Here is a 24,963-nt window from a genome sequence, read left to right on the forward strand (position 1 = left end):
GCGAGTCTGATGGGATGCATAGGCAGGAGAGGACAGGAGCAACAAACAGCAACAGACAAGAGCCGTAGGCAGCAGCACACAACAGCGGATAGCTGTATGCTGCAACAGGAGCAGCAGCAGATCTCCGTGAGCAGCAGCACTGTCAGAGTCGTGTCGCCCGCAAAGACGCAGAAATAGCCGTGCGAACACTGGGGGGGACATCAGCAGCCTTCATAACGGCAGCATCGGGATATCGACTTTAAGAGTGGCAAAACGCAAGGCTGTTGTGCTCGTTCATCGAGACAAGGGAAAGCATTAACGGCAGCACGCACTAGCATCAGAAGGAACGACACCTGCTATAGCACCAGATCTAATAATCAAGCAGTTGCTCCTGGAGGCAAAGGACCATCTACAAAGGCGGCTTTAACCAATCATGATGATGTAAGAGCAGACGCTGGCCCCTAACACTCCCGCGTCCAGCAGATAGCTCAGCATGTGTGCATGCACAGCGGGATGTTTGGCTTCCTAAGGCTACGCACGCGCTCATAGTCAAACTGTATATATATTTGTGGACATACGTATATATATACATATATATGTATACGCGTGTACTTGTATATATGTATGATCGGACGCACTGTTAGGTGCACTCGTATGTGCTTGCACCCCAATTTATCGAGTATCTGCATCTCCCGGTCCGCGGGTGTGCACTGCTTACCTTCACGCGCGTGTCAGCTTCATCGGCTTCTCAAAAGCACTTGTGGTCCGCGGTGGATCACACGCCTTCGCAACTACCTTCCCTGCTTCGCGCCTTCTTAACTGACGCCTATCATGCTTTCGTGGCGTTGTTTTCTCTGCTGCTGCAGTTGAGATGCATGGGTACTGCTGCAAGGGACTCTAGTTGTCGGGCCTCACATCGCACAGCATCCTTCTGAGCCCCACAATGTCGCTGCAGTGCATGCGTTATGGTGCTAGTGCTGCTGCATAAGCTGGGGCGGCTTTTGCAACGAGCATACACGCCTGACGATCGTTTCCTGGTATTGCTCTTAATGCCCGCCCCGGCTTCCCTTGCACCCTGTTGCGTCGCTGCCTATCGTGGGTTGCATTTTCGGGGATGCACAAGTAATTCGAACTGAAGATTTTCTGAGTGTCGTCTTCACAGGCAAGAGAAAGGACACGATTACACGGCAGACGAAGCCGTGCCGCTCGCTGCATGTAAACGATAGCACCAAAGACTGCGAGGAGTATAAAGTAGATACTCCCGTTGTACTCACTCAAGGCGGTAAGTACCTCAACGCAGCGGCAGCCAGACTACTGAACCTATAAAGTCAAGAATGTACGTACAGTAACTCCGCCTTACTAGGTATGCACGCTTGCAGGTGCCGTTGCACGCATTTGCGTGTAACTTATCCTACATGGGCAACTATGTTGCCGGGCACAGATACGCTTACAAAAACCTGAATATCCCTGCACGCGAACGATGTTGCACACCCGTGCTATTGTCACGTTTCCTTAGTATACGCGCCTGTGCCAATGGTATCCACTAGCACTATTGTCACAGCTCTTAAGTATACGCTTTTGCGTCAGTGGTACCCACTGACACCCGGGCACGCTCGCGCACGGGGCTTTCTTGTTTTTAGACGTGTATACACATGCACATGCTTGGCTAGCTGTGGGCAATGCATCACGCTTAGTTCCATTGCACGTATACATGTGTGTGTGTGTGTGTTCGATTTGATCTCCACGCAACGAGTCTTTGCATTGATAGTAAGGGTACTTGCACATGCACGCAGTTACATTTGTACACACATAGATCCAATCGTACCTACAGCCACATCAACACAAGGGCAGTGGATACACGCTTCTCAAAGCATCTCTTTAGACCCTAGATGAAAGTGTATGCAACACTCATGCTTCAGCACAAGTATTCACACAGACCTGCATACACTGCACATTCGTAAACAGTGTGTAGCGCCCATCTGCCTGATTATACGCGAATATGTTGCTGGATGCAGGTGCTTTACATTCTGGAGTGTATCTGTAGCTGCGCAGCGATCCCCCTGTATAGTACAAATGGTGTCTTGCGTTCCTTAAAGGAGTCTGCTTGTGTATGAGACACATTCTCATAGGCATGGTCTACGGTGTAATGCCTATGTGTGCAGTCAAAGACACTTTTGGGCCTTGTCTGTAAGCTCGCTTGTGTGTGTGTGTCTGTACATGACTAGATTGCATGGTACGCTCCTCACTGAAGGTCGATGCAAGAACAGACAGGGCTTATCGATGCGCACGCGTGCAGCTCAGTCGTGTTGCCATTCCCCTCGTGCACGTTGCAGAGCGTATAGGCGAGAGCTCTTCACGAGATACCGCTATATGCATGTGCATGTTTATCAGATATCGCACGAGCGGCGCGCTCGAACACGAATCTGTGCTGGCATACAAACGCTCGATCTATTTCTTGAAGACATACGCACACCTACACATGCGCCCCTCGTACGTACACAGTTCTTGACTTCGTGTGCAAGGAGTGCTATCTGCCCTACGTTTCCACTTCCATACGAGTATTAACGTACGTACGTGGACTTATATATTCAGATAATCCGTGCAGATCTCCAGTTTGCACCGCGATACGTTTTCTAGTTTGCCTGGCGATTCATATGTGGCCGTGCGTCTCGACGTCTAAATATTTGCATACTTACTAGCTCTGAGCACTACACGATCCTCGCAACTGTGTACGTATGACTGCATTTCGCTCGATTCTACACGTCCACACTATAGGGAGAAGCTTAGATGTAGCAAAAAGTATCACTCAACAGTCTATGTGTCTACGTGGCGTACAGGCGTGTAACGCGTGCTCTCTGAGGTGGGGGGGCCAGGACCACACACAGGCTCATCTGCGTACTCTATACACCTAGTAATTCGCCGGTAGCTTACTACGCGAGCACCCATGTACTACAGACGCATAAGTGTGTATGTGCATATGGACATTAGATTTTGCTTTCATTTTCTTCAGTCCTGAACGCGGTGAGCAGCATTGAAGGACTTGACCTGCAGTTGATGCCCGCAAGTTTTTAAAACGCTGCAGACGGAGTTTCACTGGGCTCTACAAGACCTTGGGTCTCTTGCTTTCTATCAGGTGAGATACGTATTGGTGCATGATTGTGGCGTAGTGCAGCCTCTAGTGAGCAACGAGGCGCTTCTGGAGGTCGGGGGTATACGCCTAGGTGCAAGCAAATATGTGCGAGAAATTTCTCTGATAGTTGCCACTTTAGCGTAAGCGTCTGCGCTGGATGTAACTGTGCGCACCGCGGGTGGCAGCGGGTGCAGCAGAGGCAGGAATGAAGCTCTTATATGAGGGTTAGGATCCCACGGAGGCTGCCGCATGTCGATGTGAACCTTGTTACAGACGTTTGTGCACGAGCAATATCCTGCGAAGCTCTATAGAATTTTTATTGCGTTTCACGCTCGATTCAACGGGAAAAGCGCCGCGGAGCTTCCCCACCCGTTCCTACGAGAATACAAACACTCCATTTGAACAGGGGACAGGCTAGCGCACTGTATGACACATATATTCTTTTGTATACCGAAGAATCATATGTAAGATATATATATATGTAATGCGTTTAAACAGGGGACTTATCTGACGACAGTGCGAAATCACTTGCACATAGGGAATGTATAGATGTCCGTGTAGATACATCTTCATATATTGCTGTCATATACGGAAACCACCGGCGACACTCAGCGTTTCAGCGTGCATGGGGAATATACGCATGTGTATGTGTACAAATATATAAAAAAAATATACATAGAATACCAGCGCACGCACACGGCAGAGAAAATTCATCATGGAGCGACGGGCTGGCGCGAGCACCGAATAGGGAGCCGCGTGTGCGACAGATAGTGGCTCACATATGGGCGCAAGCATGAAGCAACAGTCATTGATTGTACGCATTTCGTGTGTGAAAGCAACTTATTGTGAAATACTACGTATAACGTCTTACTGTGAGATCAGTGCCGACTGCGTAGCTCTGTAACGATCCAGCGTTTGAGCTGGCGTGTGTACGCTCCTGACATGCCGCACACTTCGAGGCAGAAGAACAGCGAAGCAAGGAAGTGTGCACACGCGTACAGAGGTCATTACCCGTAGAAGCCTAGATATGAATCTACGCCGACTGGAACTGCATGTCTTCCAGACGGAGGACTCCCACTTGTACGTATCCTTATTGATTGTACCAGTGTATATAGCTCAATATGTGGCTGAGCGCCTCAAGTATCGCTTGAGTTTTGTCGCAGAGTATATCCCAGGCTGTGAGCGGTCTCGTATGGGGATATTTAGCTGATCGCAGCTCCCGTATTCGCCTGCTGGCGATGGGCTGTTGCTCCTGGGGGGTCGTGACGATGCTGATGGCCACGGGTACCCAATATTGGCAGTTCGCTTTCCTCAAAATACTCAACGGAATTGCCCTTGCAAGGTGAGGAAAAATGACTTCCGCTTTCAAACAAATATAAACATACGCGTATATAATATATAGAGATATGTATATATATGTGCGTGTGACATAAAGATATTCTACATGCTTGTGACACTGCTGAAGTGTACGAGTTTTGTGCGTAGTTGACAGATGGACGTGGAAGCAGCTCTGTGTCCCCAATGTGCATGAGGTGTAGCTCGATATTCTTGTCGTATGCATACAAGCTTCGTCAGACACGCCACATCGTAGCGGTATGCAAGTCAATATACGCCAACTGCTCCGCGGCTGTAATACGCCAGCTGCTCTGCGGGTGTAGGCATGCATGCAGGTTTGTCACGGTGGTAACTGTACCTCCTGATAATCTGCTGGCCGCCACTTGCCCAGTTGACGTGTAACCTCTGAACGTATCATGTCATGTTGCGTGTATGTGCGTGTCTTCGCTGAAAATGCAACTAAGCGACCTTTCGTCAGAGGCTGTCAGAGTGCATCTTGCTTCCAGTCACGACTTAGTTGTGCAAGTGCGGTAACAAAGATACCTACCAGTGGAAAACTACAAATGGGGCTACCTATGTAGCGGCTATACGTATGTGTGCACGTCTGCAAGATGTGCTCCTTTGGTAGCGTGTGTATCCTCGAGGCACGCTTTTCTACTCAAACCCTGTGTGCGTATGTAGCCACAGGGATTCCTAATAATTCTGCCTGCACCTTCACGGAGGCGGCGCTGATGTGTATACGTATATATATGGTAATCGCTCAGACAGGAAGCGCATAAGCATGCACAAAACCAACCTTCCTAATTCAGTATATTCCTCGGTCAGGTCGCACTTAAGGGGAAAGTATTCGGAATTACGTAGAAGCGAACCTGGGTGCTTAGGCGTACAACCGTGCAGTACCCTCACCATGCGACCTACAAGTATATCAATATGGACATAGATAATTTTACAAGTTTGCGGTGACGCACTGCGAGTGTCACCTCTCTAACCCGCAAGACGTATAACGCCTGTGTGCTTGATGCAGTGTAGGGCCCGTAGCACAATCTCTGATCGCGGACCTTTTCCCGGCAAGCATGCGAGGTGAACAGTTCGGCTGGCTGCAGCTGTTCCTATGCGGAGGTAAGCAGTATACGCCCGCTGGTCAGTGCATGCATCGCCCGCTTTGCACTGAAAAAGTCTAAGGGACACACACACACACACACTTGCGTTCGCTTCTGCGAGGTGGCCTTAGGCTGGCAGGGTCCACTTTGGCGCTTTAGTACTGTATATGCACGTTAGCCGGCACACTTGCGTATCCATTATTTTACCCTGCTACGGGCAGGGCTCATGCAGCATGATTGACCTGCTACTGGCAGGCTGCCGAGAGTCTACTCAACCATGAAGATAGACACACGGCCCTCGACTGCGTTTCGCAAGCGCGTTCTAAGAGACGTAGTGCGAACACCGGTGCAGGAAAGATATTTTGTGACTACCGAGAAACTTCAAACAACAGTCGCTGTGGCAGAACAACCTCTGTCTCCCTGAGGTGGCAGAGGCCTGTGTGAACAGGTGTAGAGGACATTAGCTACATTTTCCTGCACACGTGAAGCTGTAGAACAGCAGCTCTACACACCGCAATTCGGAACACCAGGGTCGACAGGCGTCGCAGCAGGGGGCTGCTTTCTCTATTAAGCAGCACGGGAGTCTATATGTAAGCTTGTATCCGAACCAATGCAAAGCAAGCGAAAAGCGCTTTCATTCAAGGGCTTTTACGGTTACTATGCAGAGGCAGTCTATGAATGGCCTCTTGTTGCACATGTATATGCACAAACTGGGGGAAATAGCCCCAGTAGTTCGTACAAGGTCCAAAAGAGGCGAAGCAGATGCGAAGCGACGTGCTATGCGGCAGAATCATTGGATAATCTGTCTACTGCGATATGCACTGGCATCATCCGCGCGTCTCCACGTTTACAGTACTCAGACACACCTTCGCCGCACACACGGAGGTGGGGTTTCGTTCAGTCGTAAGAGTTTCCATATTCACATTGAAAGCACCGTCGTCGGAAACTTTGATGACAAATTAACGGAGAGAGAATCCTGCCGGCGCTCGAGGCACCGCGGCGGGCAGCCGTTACAAGCACCGTCGGTAGTTCTAATGCTTCTTTCCCACGTGTTGCCGCTTTTGCAAGAATAGGCTGTGTGCTGCTATTGCCCTTTCCGTACGCACACCGCAGGCGCTGTGGTCACCTGGAACTAGTGGCGCGCCGAGTGATATGGTTTCATTCATATGGTGATGCGATAGTGAAGAAAAGGTGTTTCTGCTGATACCCTTCTCAGTTGCTGCTGTCACCAAGGCTGTGAATTTCTCGGTATGGTACGTGAGACTGCAGTTGCTTCCGCACACTGCTGCTTCATTAGATTGATCGCGATTCCCGCCGTAGCAGCGTTCTAGTGACTCTTTGATGGCGCGTTCTTTTCTCTTTTGTACTCCAACCATACACTGGTGGCATTCCAGTTTCTGCACGCAGAATACTTTTGTACATCCAGTATTCCTAGGCTCCATTATGATGCTGCCTTGGGGTGATGCGCTGCTGCAACTGGATGGCTGCCTTCGCGGTTATGTTTTCTTTCTTGGTGCAGTTGATATACAATCACACAATAAGCTGTCAGCACGCGCCGCTCCTGCTAGTCGTTCTGTGCTCTTGATGCAGGCTGCATTGCTGGAGCTCTGATGGGCGGATCCATGGCCAATTTGTATATTATCGAAGGCGTTCGCGTAAGTCATCGGAATACAGTCTATCACGGGCTGGAAAGAAGTTCATGCGTGGCTTCTCAAGCGTTATGTATGCACAGGGTCCCTCAAAAAATCATTTTCTTATGTGATGCAAGAGGCACGGCAATCTCGCATGCGTAATTATTCGAAGTAATGCGTGGCTAGTGTCTCCTTCTCTCGGCTGTCATTGCATGTCAAACATTAAAGATTCTCTGGCACTCTGTTCTGGCTTGAACTTTCATACGTATGGTTAGGCGCTGCTGTATTCGGTTCAGGTGTGATCTACTTCTGCATGTGCGTTCTGGCCTGCGCTTATGTGAACTGTCTCTCTTCTTCGCGTTTGCCCTCCGAAATACTTTGATCTACTACTCTACCATGGATAGACATTGACGCTAATGCATCTAGCAGTCTACCCAGTGCAACGAGAAGACGTCTGCTGACGAATACATACAAATTACGTAGCCATTTGATCCTGCCCCTCCTTCAGGTTGCTGCGGTAATCCTAAACTTTTTGTGGTCTACATCCTCGTTGCATAACGCAACACGGCTGTCTGTTTGGGCGTTTCTATTGTTTCTCGAGTCTGTGTGTGGTGCACTGGCTCCTACTTTGCCCCCGCTGCCTTGCCATGTTGTTGCCGCTAGTTATCGCTCTCGCGCTTGCACGTGTTGTGTATGTGAATGTAGTAGTAGTAGTAGTGATCCTCGAAGTATATGCGCCACTGCTCTTGCTGATGCGTTCTTTCTTTCCTTTTATTCATTATGCCTGGTGAGAGCGAGCTCTTCTCCTAGAGGCAGACGTCAAGTCTTTATTTCTTCTTCTGTTTGCTATTTCCGGCGCAGCATGAACTACTCTAATTTTCTGCATTTCTGAGCCGTCAGCTAATTCGTTAGGTAGCCTCTGCTTGCCCTGAAAATAGGCCTCTCTGCCTTCGTGTACAGCACCACAAGCTGCTGTTCTGTTGATTTCAGACCGCGCAGCTGCATCTCCGTCCACGCTCAATCCTTTGTTTTTCTTTCAGGGATGGCGTCTCGCTTTTTTCCTCAGCGGTGTCTTCTCAGTCTTTGCTGGTCTGCTCGTCCGCCTCCTTGCAGCTGAGCCTCCACGTCACTTGTTGTCCTCAAGAATTGCAGCAGATAAAGGCGTGACGGGGGCAAAACGTCGCGTGCTTTTTCATAGCATGTATCATCGCTGCAGAACCTTCTTACGTGCACTCGTGTCACACACATTCCTTATTTTGCTGCTGCAGGGTATCTGCGGCTACATCCCTATGCATGCATTCCAGTTCTACACCATGTTCTTCCAGTATGTAGGCATGCCTGACTGGCAGGCAAGCGTCCTTACTGCGTGTCCCCTGATTGGCGGTATGGCCGGTTCACTGTTTGGAGGATGGTTGGGCGATAGAGCAAATGAATGGAATAGATTTCATGGCAGACCGCTTGTCGGGCAGGCCGCCACGCTCCTCGCGATCCCGCTTATCTATGTTGGACTGCTTGTCATTCCCCGGAGACCTGAATTCTTTGGTCTCTACGCCGTGGATATGCTACTCTTAGGTACGTTAGCACGAAACAAGGAATCAAGAGAGCTGAACGCGTCTACATATATTCAGCTGGGTGAATGTGTGGGTGTCTTACATTGGGTGTATGTGTGAAGACAGGGGAGCTCGCGTGCTTCAGGATGGCTGAGTCTGTCCTGGCAAAAACTCCTACATGTTAAGCCTTGCTAGCTTTAAGTATCAGTGTGCCGCGCATAGCCGTGCAGTTTCGTTTTAGACCGTAGAGGTGCCATCATGCGTACTATACAGGACACACGGCAATGTCTGCGTCTCCTGCTTGGGCCGGGCAACAAGTGTACGTGTACATGCTCACGAATGTGGTCAGAAGCAAAACGAGAATGAACAGAACACCGGGTTTACGACAGGGTGATAGCTGTCTGAAACTTCCAATCTTGCATTTATGAGACATTTCTGTCAGAAACAGATGCTTTTCACAGAGGTGGACCTGAGAGGAGGACCACAAACTGACCCAAGGTTGCTAGTTGCGCGTCAGTGTCCACGTGCGGCTGTAGATGTGTATGCATACCTGTGCGAAGATATATAACGCCTCAAAAGAGGCGGAGTAGTTTAGCAGAAAGACCGCCGTGGTACGACACGCAATTCGGTTACTGCACACGTCGGTCTCTCTAATTGCCTATCGTCTATCGCTTCTATCGTAGGTTAGTCAGGAATGGTACTGTGGGTCGGCTTCCAGTCATTCTTCATTTGTGCACAATAATTCATAACCCTGGCGACGTCCACCCCCTTTCCACTTTGAAAAATATGAGGTATCTCGTCTGCGATTAAACGCGTCTATTTGCGTAAAAAGTAGATGAGTACATGTGCTGCAGATGCTTCCCCAAATCGATACGATCTCGCAAGGTGTTTGGGGAGCAGAGCGACGATATGCAGTCCATCAGTATAAGCTTCCGCTTTTCAACAACCGATGTTTTACTAGCAGATCCTGAGACGCTTTCTTACGCACTGCTAGGCCACTAAGACACGTTGGTCTGCAGATACCTTCTTGCAGCCTCCTCGCGAATGTCTCGTGCTCGTGCTTCACGCGGCCTTGTCACGTAGTGGACGACGATAGCTTATCATGCTGCCATGCTGCAGGCTTCGCCATAGCGTCGTGTCCCACAGGAACCAACAGACCGATACTATCGGAGATCGTGGAGTCGGAGGCACGTGCCAGTGTTTTTGCTACGCAGATCGTCGTGGAGGGCAGCGTTGCGTCTTTGCTCGGCTCCCCCGTCATTACGTTCATGGGTAAAAAGATGAGAAGACTCAACCTGCATTATTTCTAATGTAGACCGTGCGCATGCTGCTTTGGAGCAGGGACTGCGCTCCTGTGGCAGCACATTGCAATGTCACATGCAGACGATGTCGCTCAGCTGGCGGCAGAGATCCTTTTGTCCGTCTTGGCTTCAGTATACCAGCTCTAAAGGCTTGCGATTGTCACACCTCCTGTGTCCGACGAATATGTATCATGCTGCAGTGAAAGGCCAGAGAAGCTTCTCAGGTGCAGCATATGGTCTGTGCGTTCTTTTGCTTGTTTTGTGACTTCCCCGCTACCCGCGCGTACGTATACAAATTCTTGAAATGGTGTACAGGGCTTCTTATAGTACGCACGACAAAGTCATTGTGCAACAACAATACTTCAGATGTGTGTCTGGAGGTCCGCAAAAAACTACCTTTCAGCAACAGAGGCTTGCGCCGTGTGCGCTCTGCAGTAGTATACTTTTCAGCCTTGTCTCTTCCTTCACTTTCGGCCACGCGCGCTTGAGACTCACGGCAAGGCCCGCTTCAATCTAGTTTTGAGCCGTAGCGAATACTCAAGGCGCCGCGCCTGATTACTGTGAAGAACATATCAGTAGTGTAGCACTTTCGCGGGCGGTCTGGTGTCTACCCGTGTAACAATGACGGCTCGATTGATGTCTTCAATTCGCGTAACACTGACGTGTCAGTGATGCGGAGACCACATGTAGACAGGCGGCGCATCCGCCCGTTTGCAGCAAGCCAGCTGTGGCGCTCCCAGCATACTGGTAGTGCCCTGTCCGCTGGTGCAGGCGTCTATTCACCTCTCCAGGACCTTGTCTCTTCCCTTGAAACGAGTGCCACCGCGTCAGCTCTCCCTATGCTGACTCCAGTAACTGTGCCATATTGTCGCCCTCGTAATCTCTACTCCGCCCGCCAACGCTGCTGTTGCTGTCACTTTCATTCAGCTTCGCGTTCTTGCTGGTGCTGATGCTACAGCGGAGTCTATGTTTGGATACAGCGGTACTGGAGGACCGGAGTTGAGGGCGAGAAATCTTGAGGTACGCTACGCGACGAAACTCACTGTGGATAATCCTTCGTCGACTGCAGTAGTTCCTCCGTTTTGATACCACGTTTCGGCCTTATTCGCCGCCCATCATGAAGCCTTTTGCATTCTTCCTTCTCGTTTTCTTCTCCACACGTTCCTGCTGCTTGCCCTCTTTCTTTGTGCCTCGATTTCAGGAGAAAGACATTTGCCATGGCGTCCCCTTTCTTTGTGTCTTCTGTTGTGTCCGTGGTTAGTTGTACTCTTTATCTTCGACTGTGTACAACACGGCGAATCTGGAACAAATTTAACGGAGGGCCTACACGGAGCTCACTCTATGCATTCTGTATATATGCCTGGAGAGGATTGGAAAGGGAGAGAGGTGTGATGTAGGCACTTGTGAGTTCTGAATGTCGTCTACTATATGTATAGGCGAGTATACCAATGTACAAATGCTTGTAATTCCGAGGAGCCCGGAATTTTATGAAGAAATGTGCAAGTCATATTGCAGCTGAGGGTGTGTCTGGGCGAGGCGCATCGCCGTGGTGGTGAGTAGATTGCTAACCCACAAGAGCCGCAAGTGGGTTTTACGCAGCTGATTCCTGCACGTGTACAGACTTCTACAGGTGCACAATGTGCACAGGTAAATGTGTACGACAGTGTACCATTCACCACCGGCATACAGCTCTCTATATACATTCAAGTGAATGCCTGAATTCACGTCAAAGGCCTGACGGCCGCCTACTCGAATAACTGCCATGAAAGCCTAGCATCCCTCCTTTCCACAGCGTGGCACACATGCCCGAGTTCGTCGGGGTGGTTGTAACTTGTTTACGGATCTGCTGTGTTTTGTTAACGCGTTCTACCCGGGGAAGATTTGCACGAACCTCTGTTGGCCCTCGTTGCCGTCTTGTGGCAGAAGTCAATATACACAAGCAGACATCTTGCAGGAGCTCGTGGCGTGCGGCTGCAGCCGATACGGGTGCGCCGCAAGCCTGGCGTGTGACGTTGAAGGTAAACGATGTCTCCGCTGGCCATATCCAAGTGTGAACACATCCGTCTTTTGCTGCGAACGGCGGTTCCTTACAGTTATGTTTACTCATGGAGCTGTGCGTGAGTAGCTCTGAACAACGCGAACTGACATGTAGCAACGACGCATACGTGCAGCTGGCGGGGCCTGCACAAACAGGCGAGTGTCTTTTTATCACGCGAAGTACAGGTGCAGGTGAGAAGGCACATGCCCACAAGCCAGTCTATTTCACTAGACGCGTCGCATTATCATATAAGGCACTCGTAACTTTTCGGAGGTGCCTGTGATGGTTGAGGGCCTGAAATACCAGCTGTGGGTGGCATCGTACCTGTTAGTCAGCAAGTAAGTATGTGCGCCTCCGATATGGGTTCACGTGTGAGATGCTGCTTAGGTATGAGCGCGCCTTCCTGCTGCGTACACACAGATATAGCAGGCTACCTTAGAAGAGAGGCTCGTCGCAGCTACAGGGGAGTATGCAGTGCACGGGTAGGTGGAAGCACCGGCCTGGTGTAGAGGCTTCTTTGCACGTCTGGGGCCCCCATGCAGGAGGCTATTAGGAGCTAGGCATGTCAAAGCGGCTCGTCGACTCTCTGGCTTTATTACAGTCTTAAAAGGGGACCCACGCTGTAGCTGCTGCACGCGCTGCCGCTTCTGCGTAGTCTTGTGCTGCTGCGTTCAGGCGCTGGCTAACGCGCTTCTCGTCGCCACCGTCTTTCCGTGGACTATCTGTTTCTTCATGGTGAGCTACGCCTGTTTGATAGTAGCGTATAGCCGCCCATGCACATAGGGAGAAACAGTAATGCATTCACATCCAAGGCAGGACGCGTAAGTCTACTTGGTGCACTGTACGGTCTTCCTACTCTGGATATCAGATATGCAAATGTGGTTTCATTGGCAAAGCTGCTATAAGGGATTTGCAGCAAACGTACACAAGTGTTACTGTATAGGACTATCGGAAAAATAAGCAAGCCAAACAAAACTTGCTTGGTATCCAGGTTTTTTTCTATGAAGTCCTCTGAAAAAGCTTCATGTGATTCTGGGCAGCAAGCGTTTGCAGATTTTTGTACCCCTGTACGGCAGCTATTAAAGTGCATGCAGTAAATATCTGTGCGTTCTCGATGAAAATCGATTAAAACACGGGAACTGCGCGACCCTCTGGACGCATATGCGGTGGGGCTGTCGTCCCGCACACGCGCCTCCGGATGAAAAAGCGCTTTCACCGCTGGCCATGGTGCAGTATACGATACACACTCTTGACTCTCGGGAATGTGCAAGTCTGGAAGTGCCTTGTGGAAATGCTTGATTTCTGTGTGTGGCTACAGTACGGCCTTTTACACTTCACTTACGAAAAGGATGTTCGGGCAAGCGCTTGAAGCATGCCTCTCTATCTCGCATTTCTAACCAAGCGTCTTTGCCAAGTTAGGAGACCCTACTTTCCAAGGTAGACCATATTGGCTGTGGTGCTTACGCCGGGTCCCTCTTTCGCAGCAAGACTTTGGAAAGGAATAGTGTGCCAGCAGTCTCACTTCGGCGTGTACTCGTCCACGATAATAGAGATAGTTATTTTTGTTTTGTCGGATGTTATAGAACAGTGGACGAGGCGAATCATATCGCTTTGCGCCTTATCCTGCTCTGATTTTCTACCTCAAGTTGCCAACATTCCAGAAGACAGTGCGGCCGTTAGGGAATTTTTTTGCTGCGTTGTCATTCTTTGTACTTAAAGAGCTGTAGATATTACATTATTAATGTAGCTCCGCAGCAGAACAGCGGCACCTATGTCTGCCACTCGATATCGGCGTCTTTCGAGATGTAGTAGACCACAAGTTATGCTGACATACAAAAATATTGAGACACTATTTGAGTGTTACAATTTGAAATTGCATACTTTCCGAAGGGGGCAGGAGCTGCCGTGCGTGTTTTATCACCGAATGTTCTATATTCATGCCGCACTGCTTGCCTACGCCTGTGCACCTTGTCACGTAAGCTGCGAAGACTTGATGATGACATGATATGACCTAAGAGGCGTATACGCTCAAGTTCGCCAGGAGGTATTTTTTTAAGAGTGCTTTGAACGTTCACCGGCAAACCTTGAGAGGGGCGTTAAGGAATGATTTCGGAAGCTCAGTCTGCGGTACGGTAGCAGTGACGTCGGACGACTGCTTGTATGAGCGCATCAGAAGATCGACTTGTACAACAGACACAGCGCGGACCCCGGACCACATTCAGTAAACAGCTGATTTTGTGAGAGTGCCCTGATGCATGTGAAGTATTCAGTATCCAGCCGGCGCATGATTGGCAAGATAGGGCGCGTGACAATTGTGAACGGGGGTCGCATAGAAGCCTTCTTCTGCTAAAGAAGTACGTAACGTATCAGAGGGAACACGGTTAAAGGGGGGACGCTGCGACAGAAAACGTTAGCTGGCTGCACCGACGTTGAGAATCGAATAGCGAGGACAAGAGGACCAGGTTCGTTTCCTACGGACTCGCCTCTTTTCGTGTGGAACGAGGAAGAAACGTTAGACGATCTCACCGCTGTTCGCCGCTCTGAATGCGCTGCGAAAGTAGGCACGAGAGAAAGTCCCCATTAGCAGATTCTGCTGGCCACCTGGGGAGCACTCTTGCGCCACAGGAGGAAGCTTGCAACATGAACAGCAGCTACAGGACTGCCAGGTACTCCGGATGGGCTCCCACACAAAGCCGACTTAGTTCACACGCTCAGATGCAGCATAGGACGATGCAGTCCTATACGGTATCCTACAACGGGATTTGTATGTGATCAGAGATGTGGAGAGTGCTTGTGTTAACTATTCCAGCATAGTGGGGGAAGTCTTACATAAAGAACTATTGCAAGGAGAACTGCGACATGAATGGAAGTCTTGCGCCACATTTATATACGCTAGTGCTGGTAGTCAGGAGCCACCTGTACATATATATATATATATGTACATATATAAACTGAGCACTCGAGTTACAATGCAGTTGGAGGGACCCTGACTGCTCATATTTTCCTAACGTGTGAGTATAGAATTGTCGCTGCACAAGTGGAACCGGTGCATATCGGACTCACTCGACTGAAAAAGAGATCTGATGTGAAGGTTGCTCTCGGAAAGCTCTCACACTGTTCTGCTCAACGCTAACAAAAATTCGCTCTGTAGTCGCCAAACCTCTCGTCGTTTGTGCCCGCTGTATAGCAGTGATGCGTATAGTATCTCTGAATGTCAATGTGGTAGTACACCTTGCCGTGTGCTGGATGGTAGTCAGAACCCAGGTAGAGACACAGGTCATAAGAGGAGGAAAAAGGGAGGCGCTGGCGGAACCGGATTATTTTGCGAATCAGACCAGAACAGGTTAAGGCAGTAGGTATGAGCAGGCTGAAAGAAAACGGCCTTTGCTGTCAAGATACAAAGGAGAGATTCCTGAGGAACTGTGCGGACAGTTTTCAAGGAAGGATAGAGGCCAAATTAAGACGCGAGACTGCATATGTGCTTCACAATCCACACAGCAGATCGCTAGGTACGAGAGGTCTACTGCTGAAAGGCACTATCAACAGTGTGAGGGAGAGAGATATGCAATTCAGCAGCAGCGAGTCTGTCAGCGACGGAACGGACAAGAATTACTGTATGCAGGGGGAGCTGCTCAAGATGAATACGATAAGCTTCTGAGGAGCATAGAAGCAGCCGTCAGCGCGCGGTCTTTGCAGTGGAACTGGAGGGGCCAACGAAGAAAGTAGCGCCGCTAGAGTAAAAATATCAGCAAACTGCATTACGTGAGAATTAAATCAGATTACGTAGGACAATTCTTTTCCAAAGAAACAGAATTCATGCGGCAGGAGATAGCAGCGGAAGGGGAGAGCATATGCAAAGCACGATTGCGAGAAAAAGAAGTGGCGTGTTCCAAGGCACAGCACAAGTGCACCCTTTTTTACTAGCCGACGTAACGCCGCTCCACTGGCTGTTAATACATAAACTCTGCTGTTCCTTAATATATCCTACCGGTAGAGAAGGCAGGGGCAGGATGAGTTATGGAGGGAGACACGTGGCAGCAGTGTACAAGTATAACGAGCGGTGCCCGCAGGTGCTAGATGCTCATTGTAAGGTGAAGTTTTCTTTGCCTCCCGACGAATGTATTTATCTGAAAAGAAAGGATTTTCGTCTTGCGTTTACACGCTTTTGCGATTAACAGGTGCTGCGGTAAATGCTGTGCAGGTTCCCGCTTTGCTCGCCTCTCCTCCCTGTCTCATCCGGAGTATACTGAAGATCTGCACTTCGGATTATCATGCTACACCAGCAGCTAGCACTCAAAAACATTACCATGTGTGTATGCCCTTCTGCAGCGGCAACCGCGTCTACAGAGAAGCACCTCTTGTCTATTGTACGAGAAAAACACTACCACGGCATAGTCTGGAAGACTGATTGTAGTTCAACAGTATATCCGTAGACCAGGGAAAGCAGCAACAATTATTGCTCTCCTCTCTAAATAGAGCGCTGGCTGGGACGGCGTACCCACGCAGGGCGTTTGAGATGTGAATACGTCGAAAGTTGCACCAGTAAATGAGGCGATGCGTCTCGTTGCGTCGCCTTCCTCCCTTAAGGCTTCTAGGCGTCTAGGACTTGAACTAGACTTTGATTCGGTGTGGAGGTGGGAGCCGTGGCAGACAGATGGCGTACACTGCGCACTGACGTGATGTCGGCAAATTCCTTGACGGCCATGGAGGGTCTCCCTGTCCAGTGATCCACACCCGCGTCCTGTATAGTCTTCTGATATTCGCCTGTATAGGCGTCTCCTATGCATGCCTTGCAAACTATCTGTACGATGTGTCACGGTTTCACCCCTAGTTTTTTCCTAGAGCAGGCACACGCAGAATTTGCATACATGTACATGTATGAATATTCATGTACACCCAGATATGAGCTTCTGCATCAAGTCGGCGCCAGTTTAGCTACCGCCCACTAGGTAAGGCACAATCCGTAATTACAACTGATAGCCTCCGGATTGCACAGATGGGTCTCGACATATGTGGAGCACCAGGAGAGCATATTCAGATGTCTTTTCTTGTTTCCCTGAGCTGTGTACGAACGTCCAGACGAGTTTACACTAATCACGCAACATCCGTCCTGTTTCGCCCGCACTGACAGCTACTGCAGACTACTAAGCAGTGTCGCTGTAAATTTGAGGCTGCCCCATGTTTTCTTGAATCATTTGAATTGCATATCGGTAAATGTTGCCAAGGCCACGCTTTTTTCAACTACGGTTGCAGCAAGTTTAGAGCGATGCGTCACGTCGTCTATGCTGGTCCTGGCTCTACGCTGTCCACCTGCCACTGGCAGTTCACGAATTTGCACTAGACAGAAGTCCGTGAAACCGAAAAGACTTGCGACAAGTCTCGCGGTGTCTGCTCGCCATCCGAGGAAACGCCCGCTTTGTGAGGCGCCACAGGCGTTGGCTTAAAGGATAGACGTGCGTAGATGCTTACCAAACAAATAGACCTCAGACAAGCGTGGTGCTCGTTGGCCACGTCTCTTATGGGTTCAAGCAACTTTGCAGAGAAGTCCTCTGCAGCAGGAAGTGGTGCAGCATGACGTTCTCTACTGCAGTCATATGGATCGTATCATAAGAGATCCCAGGCTCACGCGCTAGACACTTTTACAGGCCATGTTGTGAAGACGAGAGACCCGCCTGACCTGACCAACCTCGCACTCACGTTTACAATCAAACACTTATAAGTGGATTCTGTTGAAAGACTCAGATTCCAGAAGGCTTTTGCGAGCGTAGACACGTCAACTTTAAGAAGCTGTGCGTGTCTGTGACGTAACGTCATGAGTTGACGCATGCAGTATCACAGTGAGCATATAAATGTGTGCTTCGTCACACGTCTGATGGCGTGGCGCCCCGCCAGAAGTCCCTCGACGGCCGTTACAATCAGCTGGATTCCAGTGACGCAGCCACACGCGACGTCGGCAAGGCGTACGTGTTCAAAAGCGGTATTAACTCACACTGGAAGCTCTGTGATACACGAAACGTGCCTGTGCTGCGCCGTTTATTATGTCACATCGCAACTTACCAGCGCGTGGTCGATATTACCTCACAAGGCACGAGAAATTATCACTGGTGCAGGCGTTTCCTAGCTTCCAGAGGAACCGTCTGCTATGGACCTACCAGCGTAGCAATGGGCTGCAGGTCAGTGTCTCCACGGTCACCTTGGGCACAGTGTCCGGCACTGCAGCTGCAGAACAGACGAAATGTTTCAACCGGGCAAGCAGCACGGCAGTGTGTGCGCCAGTTGTGCCACTGGGGACTGGCTCGGCACTATCGGAGCACTGTTGATGGACATCTGGCCTCTCCGTTTTGTGTGACAAACTGTCTTCCTAAAGTAAGCTTGTGCGCATCAGTGATAAGGGTCTATGGCAACCATGTAACCTTCAACGGTTCGCCCCATGAAACGCGAAACAGCTCCAGTGCAAATGTATATGTAGCGTTAATCGAGAAGTTGTTTTACCGGCACCTTTTCCTCCAAATGGCACGCCTGTATACCGTGACAGAGGCTTCAGCAGAGCTTATACACAGTCAAAAGAGCTTTAGGCTTTCCTAACCGGAGCATACCTATGCTAGCGTCACGCCCGTATCCGCGCTCCCAACGTGCTGTTGTGCTTCCGTTAGACCTGACCCACTTCCGCTGGACTCTGCATGTGTTCCAGAATACGGAGGTGCGCACGTCGAAGCGAACAAGCAGCCAATTATCGTCTCAGCGCAGCGGTGGTCGTGGCGGCGGTGACTTTGAAGTCTACATCACATTGCGGGTGACTGCAGCCGTTCATGTCTACCTTACAGTCGTCTTCACTTAGGCCGCTGTGACCTATATGCGGGCGCTAACAACCTGCAATAAAGAGCATTGTTACACGAAATCCAAGCAGAGAGTGCGCAAGCCTTACCAGCAGCCAGATTTCATCGTAAGACCGATCAACTGCAGAACACATCTTGCTTGATCTGTAAGCCCCTAGGCTTGCAGAGCAGCGTTCCTTTGCGGAGAGGCAGAGTTAGTACAATCAGCTGGGAGAGCCGCGTGACCATGGACGACCCTGAGCGGTCTGAGACCAGTGCCGTACAGCTTACTATATACGCGGGAGTCCAAAAAGGGTCTTTTTTCACTCTGTGCATTGTTTGGTTCCTGCTCGCACTAGATGAGATCTGGTCATCGAACGGACCTGTCGTCTTTGACAACGTGATTGCCTATTTCTGCCCTATCAGAACGCCACGCAAAATATCCTTTAAAGTCGCCTTATTGGGAGGATAAGAGGAGGGGGGGGGGGCCGAGCGCTGAGAGAAGTGAAAAAGTCTTCATTGCTCGGCAACACCTCTCGCAGAAGCTTGTGCCGAGACACTTCACCCTACATGACGAACGTCGGTGTCTACGCTCACGTACGAAGTGCGCCGACGCGGTAGAAGTGTCTCGAGTTAGGTGTTTCTATCACACATGCGCCTTCCCGCATCTACCGCAGGTGCCATGCCTGTGAACTTTCACTGGCGATGCGGAGGAATACTCGGTGAACACGTGATCAACAAAAGGGCACGCAGTCATTCTGAGTCGCTGCATACAAGGTGTTCAAACGCTGGTAGCGCGTATGAGAGCTCGAAGCGTATGTCTATCGTGGGCTTATCCCGAAGATGACGGCACCGCGCGATTTCTGCTCACTTGAATATATTTTTCACAGACGAAGTACAGCGTCTTGCGAGAGTCCGTGAGAAATAGTCTTCGCCATGATAAGAAACTATTTCACGCAACAGCTGCTGTTCCTGATCGCGTATTGGTTCTTCAAATCGCATCCACACACGCGGCAGGTAGTCTCCGGGCGCATGTCAGCACCACGCTCCCGGGGACACTTAGTTCTTATGTCTTTTCATCGGGCGGAGAACCCAGTGCTATCTCACTTTTGGGCCGGAAACGTGAGTGCGATGGATAGTACGAGACCACCATGAGAACGAGCGAAACGTTCTAAAGATACCTGATAAGCCCTTGAGAGAGCCCGGTCAAGCGTGCGCATATGGCATTTTTTTTGCTAGCTCGTTTACGCTGAGAGTACCTCTATCGATCGACTGGGGTCAAGGCAACGTTACCTGGAGAACTCTTTTACAGCCAACCGACCATCGGCTGCTGGCACCCCGTGTACTGCACGGTTGTTGTATTTGGCAGATCGGCCGCAAACTGGGCGATATTCGGTTGAAACCGGCCTCGGTATGCTCAAGGAGCAGAGTTCACAGCAAGTTCGCATCCGGTGTGGAGCGATCGATTGCACCGAATGAGAGCTGCCGAGGCAACTCTCGAAGAGGCATACATCGCGACAAAATCATCCAGAACACTGTAGGCGTTGGCCTTGTGCGTTGCAACGGATCTGATGTGCGTACCACCATGGAAGCGGCCACGTAGAGGAAGTACCGGACGCGGCAAACAAACTGCTTATCACGGGTGAACTGGGAGTTGGAGGCCGACCGCTTGTGCAGATCTAGACAAGAACTGCGCTTTCGCAACAAAGGTGGATTAAGATCATTCTGCGTTCTTACTCGAAGGACTATAAAGGCACAAGGGGGCTGCCTCGTCGCTCGTAACCCACACGGAGCATCAGCGGCACAACGCCCTTTGCGAGCCGCGAGATGATGGCTGCAGCGCGCGACGACCTTCAGCGTGTAGACACACTTCTGCCATAGTAGACCCTCTGGGCAATTTCGCCTCTGAAATTGTGGGAGGGCTCATGTAGGGGCTGCATGATAGATCTGTCCTCCACAGTTGTATTCGAAACGCGCCGCGACGCTGTGGATGCGCACGCCTGAAGCGGGACTGCCGCTCAAGGAGAAAGAACTGCATCTTCAAAAGGTTGGCTATCCGACGCACGGACGATGGTGCAGAGTCGTGTCGCTCCCTCCTGTTCGGTGACACAGAGAGCTACGAGCACGGCGGGAGCCCCCAGGCTCTTCTCTTCGTAAGTCGATCTTCTAGAGGATGTCGCCTGCCCAGGCGCCAGCAGTACTAGTTCAGGTGTGCACATTCTCGACTGATATGAGGTGCCAGCGTGTGATGCTACACAACACAGTGACGAGAGAGGACACCCATACCTTGCATCCCGTCGTCGTCTTCTATTATGCCCTGCTCTACCATTTTCTCCTGCTCAGGAAGCCCTAGAGTGTATATCTGGATTGTTCCCACGAAGTACACAGTAACCCCAATAAGGTCTCCGTTTGCACGAAGACTTGGATTCTGAAAGTACAGCGTAGAGCGTGCACGCCGTTACACGCGTCTGCTCATTATTCTGTACGCCAGCAGTGCGTGCCTCGGAGTTCGCCTGCGACCCAAGGCGCTTAGGCAAAGGCTGTGCTCATACTCGCTCAAAATGAATGCCTGCATAGTGCAGGTATCTAGTTGTCTCAAGAGGCGGGGTGATACTGTGGCAACCTGAATCCGCTGCAGAGGTGGTGGACTGGAAAAAACCCCATGCTCTTGGCCGTCGTTAATTAGATAAGTGGGTTGGCAACACTCGTTCAGATCCTTTACGTACAAAGGTCTCACAGAGGTAGGACCGTAATGAGGAGATAGTGCGGCGACGTCTCTACATATGTGCGCCGTTTTCGATAGTTGCGGAGAAGCTCGCTTGCTTGGTGACGTGATGCTGGCGACCGCTATCACGACCTTCAGCGTAGATGGCCGAAGTGGCACAGTAATGGAGGGCGTTCCAGGACGAGAAAGATGTGTGACGACGCCGTCTGTGAGAATAGACTGGAAGATACTCGCACATTCGCTGCTCACGATCTTCCCTCTCAGTCTGTTTATGAATACTGTCCGAACCGGTTTAACAAGCGAAAGCACGACCTCTGACTGAGCGTCTTTCTGTCCGTAGAAGACTGGGGACGGCTTTGTTCCACTTCCACTGTACAGCTTTATGTCTTGTTATTCGCAGAAGTGTTCGCAGTAGGCGTATCAGGGAATATGCTGGAGCAAGGTGCCTGCCCTCGTTTGCAGACAGTTTCAATCACGAAGGAATTGCTTCTATTGCCTTGCTTGTAGCAGTTGCTCAAGTTATGAAGGCGTTTCAGCCCGAGTGCTGCCTGCGTGCACATGTCGTGAAGTCCCTACACGCCTATCTGGATGTATATCTCCCAGGGTGGTCTTGAACAGGACTGCTACCTACCTCTGGTATGTGATAGAGAACTTGCTACCAGCCGAACGCACCTGTATGTCGTTGCATCAAAGGATACACACAGCTAGTTGCACGGAAGTAGGGAGTGTGGATGACGTGCAGTGTGCTAGGTGGTTTCGGTGCGCCTGTATCTGAGGGCATATTTGGATCATGTAATCTAAAAAGCGCCGCCGGCCGGCTATCGCGCATCCACACAGGTCTCGTTGCCGATTCCCATGTAGTCTAGGTGGTTAGGATACCCGGCTTTCACCCGGGCGACCCGGGTTCGAGTCCCGGCGTGGGAACGTTCTTGTGAGAACGTTCTTGTGAGTGTTCCGAGCTCTTGTGAGTGTTCCGAGCTGCGCGTTGTACTAGACTCTGAAGGGCGAGGTGTATTGGTCCCTTAAGTATTGTTCACCCCTCCTCGCAGTGCCAGTTCTTATCGCCAGGCAGTTTCTTGCGTACAAGAACTCGGGTCCTCATGCAGAATCAGTTACCCCCATGTACATGTGAACTCACTGCTTGCTACGCCATTCTCCACACACGAGCTGTGTCGCTTCTTCCATTCCTCGCTCCGCACTTCAGCGGAAACTATGCAAAAATAGCTGACGCACATGCGAACCAAGGGTAGCCAGCCCTGCTTCACATGGTCGCCACTAAAAAATCAATCCTTCATTGTAATGGAGTCTCCATTGTACCCGCGTTCAAACATGCTCTTAAATTAACACACGGTACTTTCTTGAAATAAGGTGACCCTCTCCCTACTCAGCTTAGCTTCCTGCCCGCGTGTTGCTTCACACACATCCTTAACAGCTACGAACACTCGGCACCCACTACATGTTCTCTTGATGCTACTTCTCGGAAGCACGTGGGATGATGTGAAACTGCTTCAAACAGTCTTCAAACACGTCTCCACCCTTCTTGTCGCGCCTAAGGTAAGCGATGGTGTGGACACAGTGAAGACGTGAACGGGCCTGTAACCCTTCCAAGCGACTACAGCGCCTTACCAAGTTTTACAGGCAGTCGCGGCGCGGGAACAGCCGTCCCGCTATTGATGAGAGTGCTCTACATCTACTTTGTATCACAGTGGGCTTCCGGGAAAGTCGCTGCGCAAGGAAGGGTTATCGAGAAAGCAGCAGCGCATTTTTGCGTCTGCGGAAATGCATCTGAGCACGCATCAGGTAAAAGAGCGAGGAAGACGCATCGAACGTCCTTCTGTGAGCCGTGCGTCTACCGACAACACGTAGGCAGTAGCCGGCATATATGCGGCAGGAGGGCAGGAGGCCTTTATCGCACTAGACGCAGCTGCAAGACACACTCTTATTATCATAGACCGTACGTGCGCCTCAGAAGAATGTCTCATGCTTCGTGCTGCTACATGGGCCTGTTGTCAGCTTTACGTGCACACCTTTACTGAGCTTCCCCGCCCGCTTCGCGGCCTGTAGAGGCACTAAGAAAGATATAATGCAGTCGCGTGATGTGTTATCCTCCCTAATACTCTATAATGGGAAGTCTTCCGGGACCCACGCGCACGTACGTATGTCCAGGGGCAGCTAATTGTGTAGCATTCGAGTTGCCTTTTTTTCTACTGTACACAGCAGGGTGGCGTGTTACGCATCATGTACATGCAGTGCATCGCTGAGGGGCACTCTCACCCTACGCGCATAAAGGTGTATACGTGGTTGTGTGTTTACACCGGCATCATTGTCAGAAAACGAGCTATGATACATGTGTACGCAGATCTCCAGTTACGGAGTAACACCTTAGGGGACGCGACTGCTCTTCTGTCAACACAGAACAGACAAGGGTAACCTGTACTCACCGTGAGGTATCGCACCAGAGCTGGATCGATCACCATAGATGTATATGCACTCGCATGCGTGTACAGAAGTGTGCCCTCGAAACCTCTTTCTGGTGTGTACTACCGCAGGCCAATTCTTCAGAATTTGAAGAGGCTGCCAGCGCTTGAAATGCACTTGTTCGTCTGGGAGTGGATCGAGAGGGGATCCACGCGTTCCAACTCCTCCCATCCGCTAATCAATGGACTACTCGCGCCGCGTTACACAATTTATCGACCTACGTGTAGCGCGGGGCTCCGGACATCACGGCTCACTTTTGCGATCTCATCATAGATGCAAGGGCACACCCACAGTGAGGCATCTTCGTTTCCATTGGTTGAATCCGCCCTACCTGCATTGGGTGCGGGTGTCTCAACCGGGCGGAACTGTACGGCAGCAATTGTACGTATTCCCGCTACTTGTGATACATGCACCGAAGAGAACCTACGGAGCTGTTCCAATACATGCACGAACAGGCAACGTAGATACGTCTGGATTTAGGATATATCCCTCTTACGGCATTGCGCAGTGTACTGCAGTGTTAGAGGTATCGTTTGTGTACCTCAGTAGATGTGTGTGCCGCTTGGGCCCGTGCTTTTTCTACGGCTGTAAATCCGAGTTTGCACGTGCCTATGGACCTCGAAGATTCACGACCGTGTGCACAGCCCTCCGACTACGTATCGCCGCCAACTTCCTCCGCTTGATCAACAGATGGGTACCAAATGCTATTGCCACTAAATGCGAATGGGCGGTGTAGCTCCAGTGCAAGCGCAACCGGCCCTACTTGCTAGTGCGTCCATTGTATCTACTTGTGTTGATGCAGGCACCATTTCCGCATCCGGAGCTACCAAGTGAACACACAGGTACGAGACAAAGCCTCAAGGCAAAGTCATACGTGGACA

General features: G+C 50.6%; 1 protein-coding gene and 1 non-coding gene across 2 annotated transcripts; both read left to right on the forward strand.

The window, feature by feature from the left end:
- Positions 1-922: 922 nt before the first annotated feature.
- Positions 923-21,032, forward strand: LOC131479426 (uncharacterized; the record flags this gene model as incomplete). Its single annotated transcript, XM_058659933.1, has 16 exons — positions 923-947; positions 1,142-1,261; positions 3,045-3,112; positions 4,273-4,451; positions 5,469-5,563; positions 7,135-7,199; positions 8,216-8,747; positions 9,845-9,997; positions 10,985-11,046; positions 12,740-12,799; positions 13,383-13,421; positions 17,957-18,041; positions 18,718-18,857; positions 18,903-19,007; positions 20,249-20,478; positions 20,840-21,032. Coding segments are annotated over exons 1-16 (2,151 nt in total), but the record flags the coding sequence as incomplete, so codon positions are not given.
- A 1,423-nt stretch (positions 21,033-22,455) lies between these two features.
- TRNAE-UUC (transfer RNA glutamic acid (anticodon UUC)) lies at positions 22,456-22,528 on the forward strand. Its single transcript has one exon. It is a non-coding gene; the product is annotated as a tRNA-Glu (tRNA).
- The last annotated feature ends 2,435 nt before the right edge of the window (positions 22,529-24,963 follow it).

Source organism: Ochotona princeps, unplaced genomic scaffold (assembly GCF_030435755.1).
Source record: "Ochotona princeps isolate mOchPri1 unplaced genomic scaffold, mOchPri1.hap1 HAP1_SCAFFOLD_4299, whole genome shotgun sequence".
NCBI lineage: Eukaryota > Metazoa > Chordata > Mammalia > Lagomorpha > Ochotonidae > Ochotona > Ochotona princeps.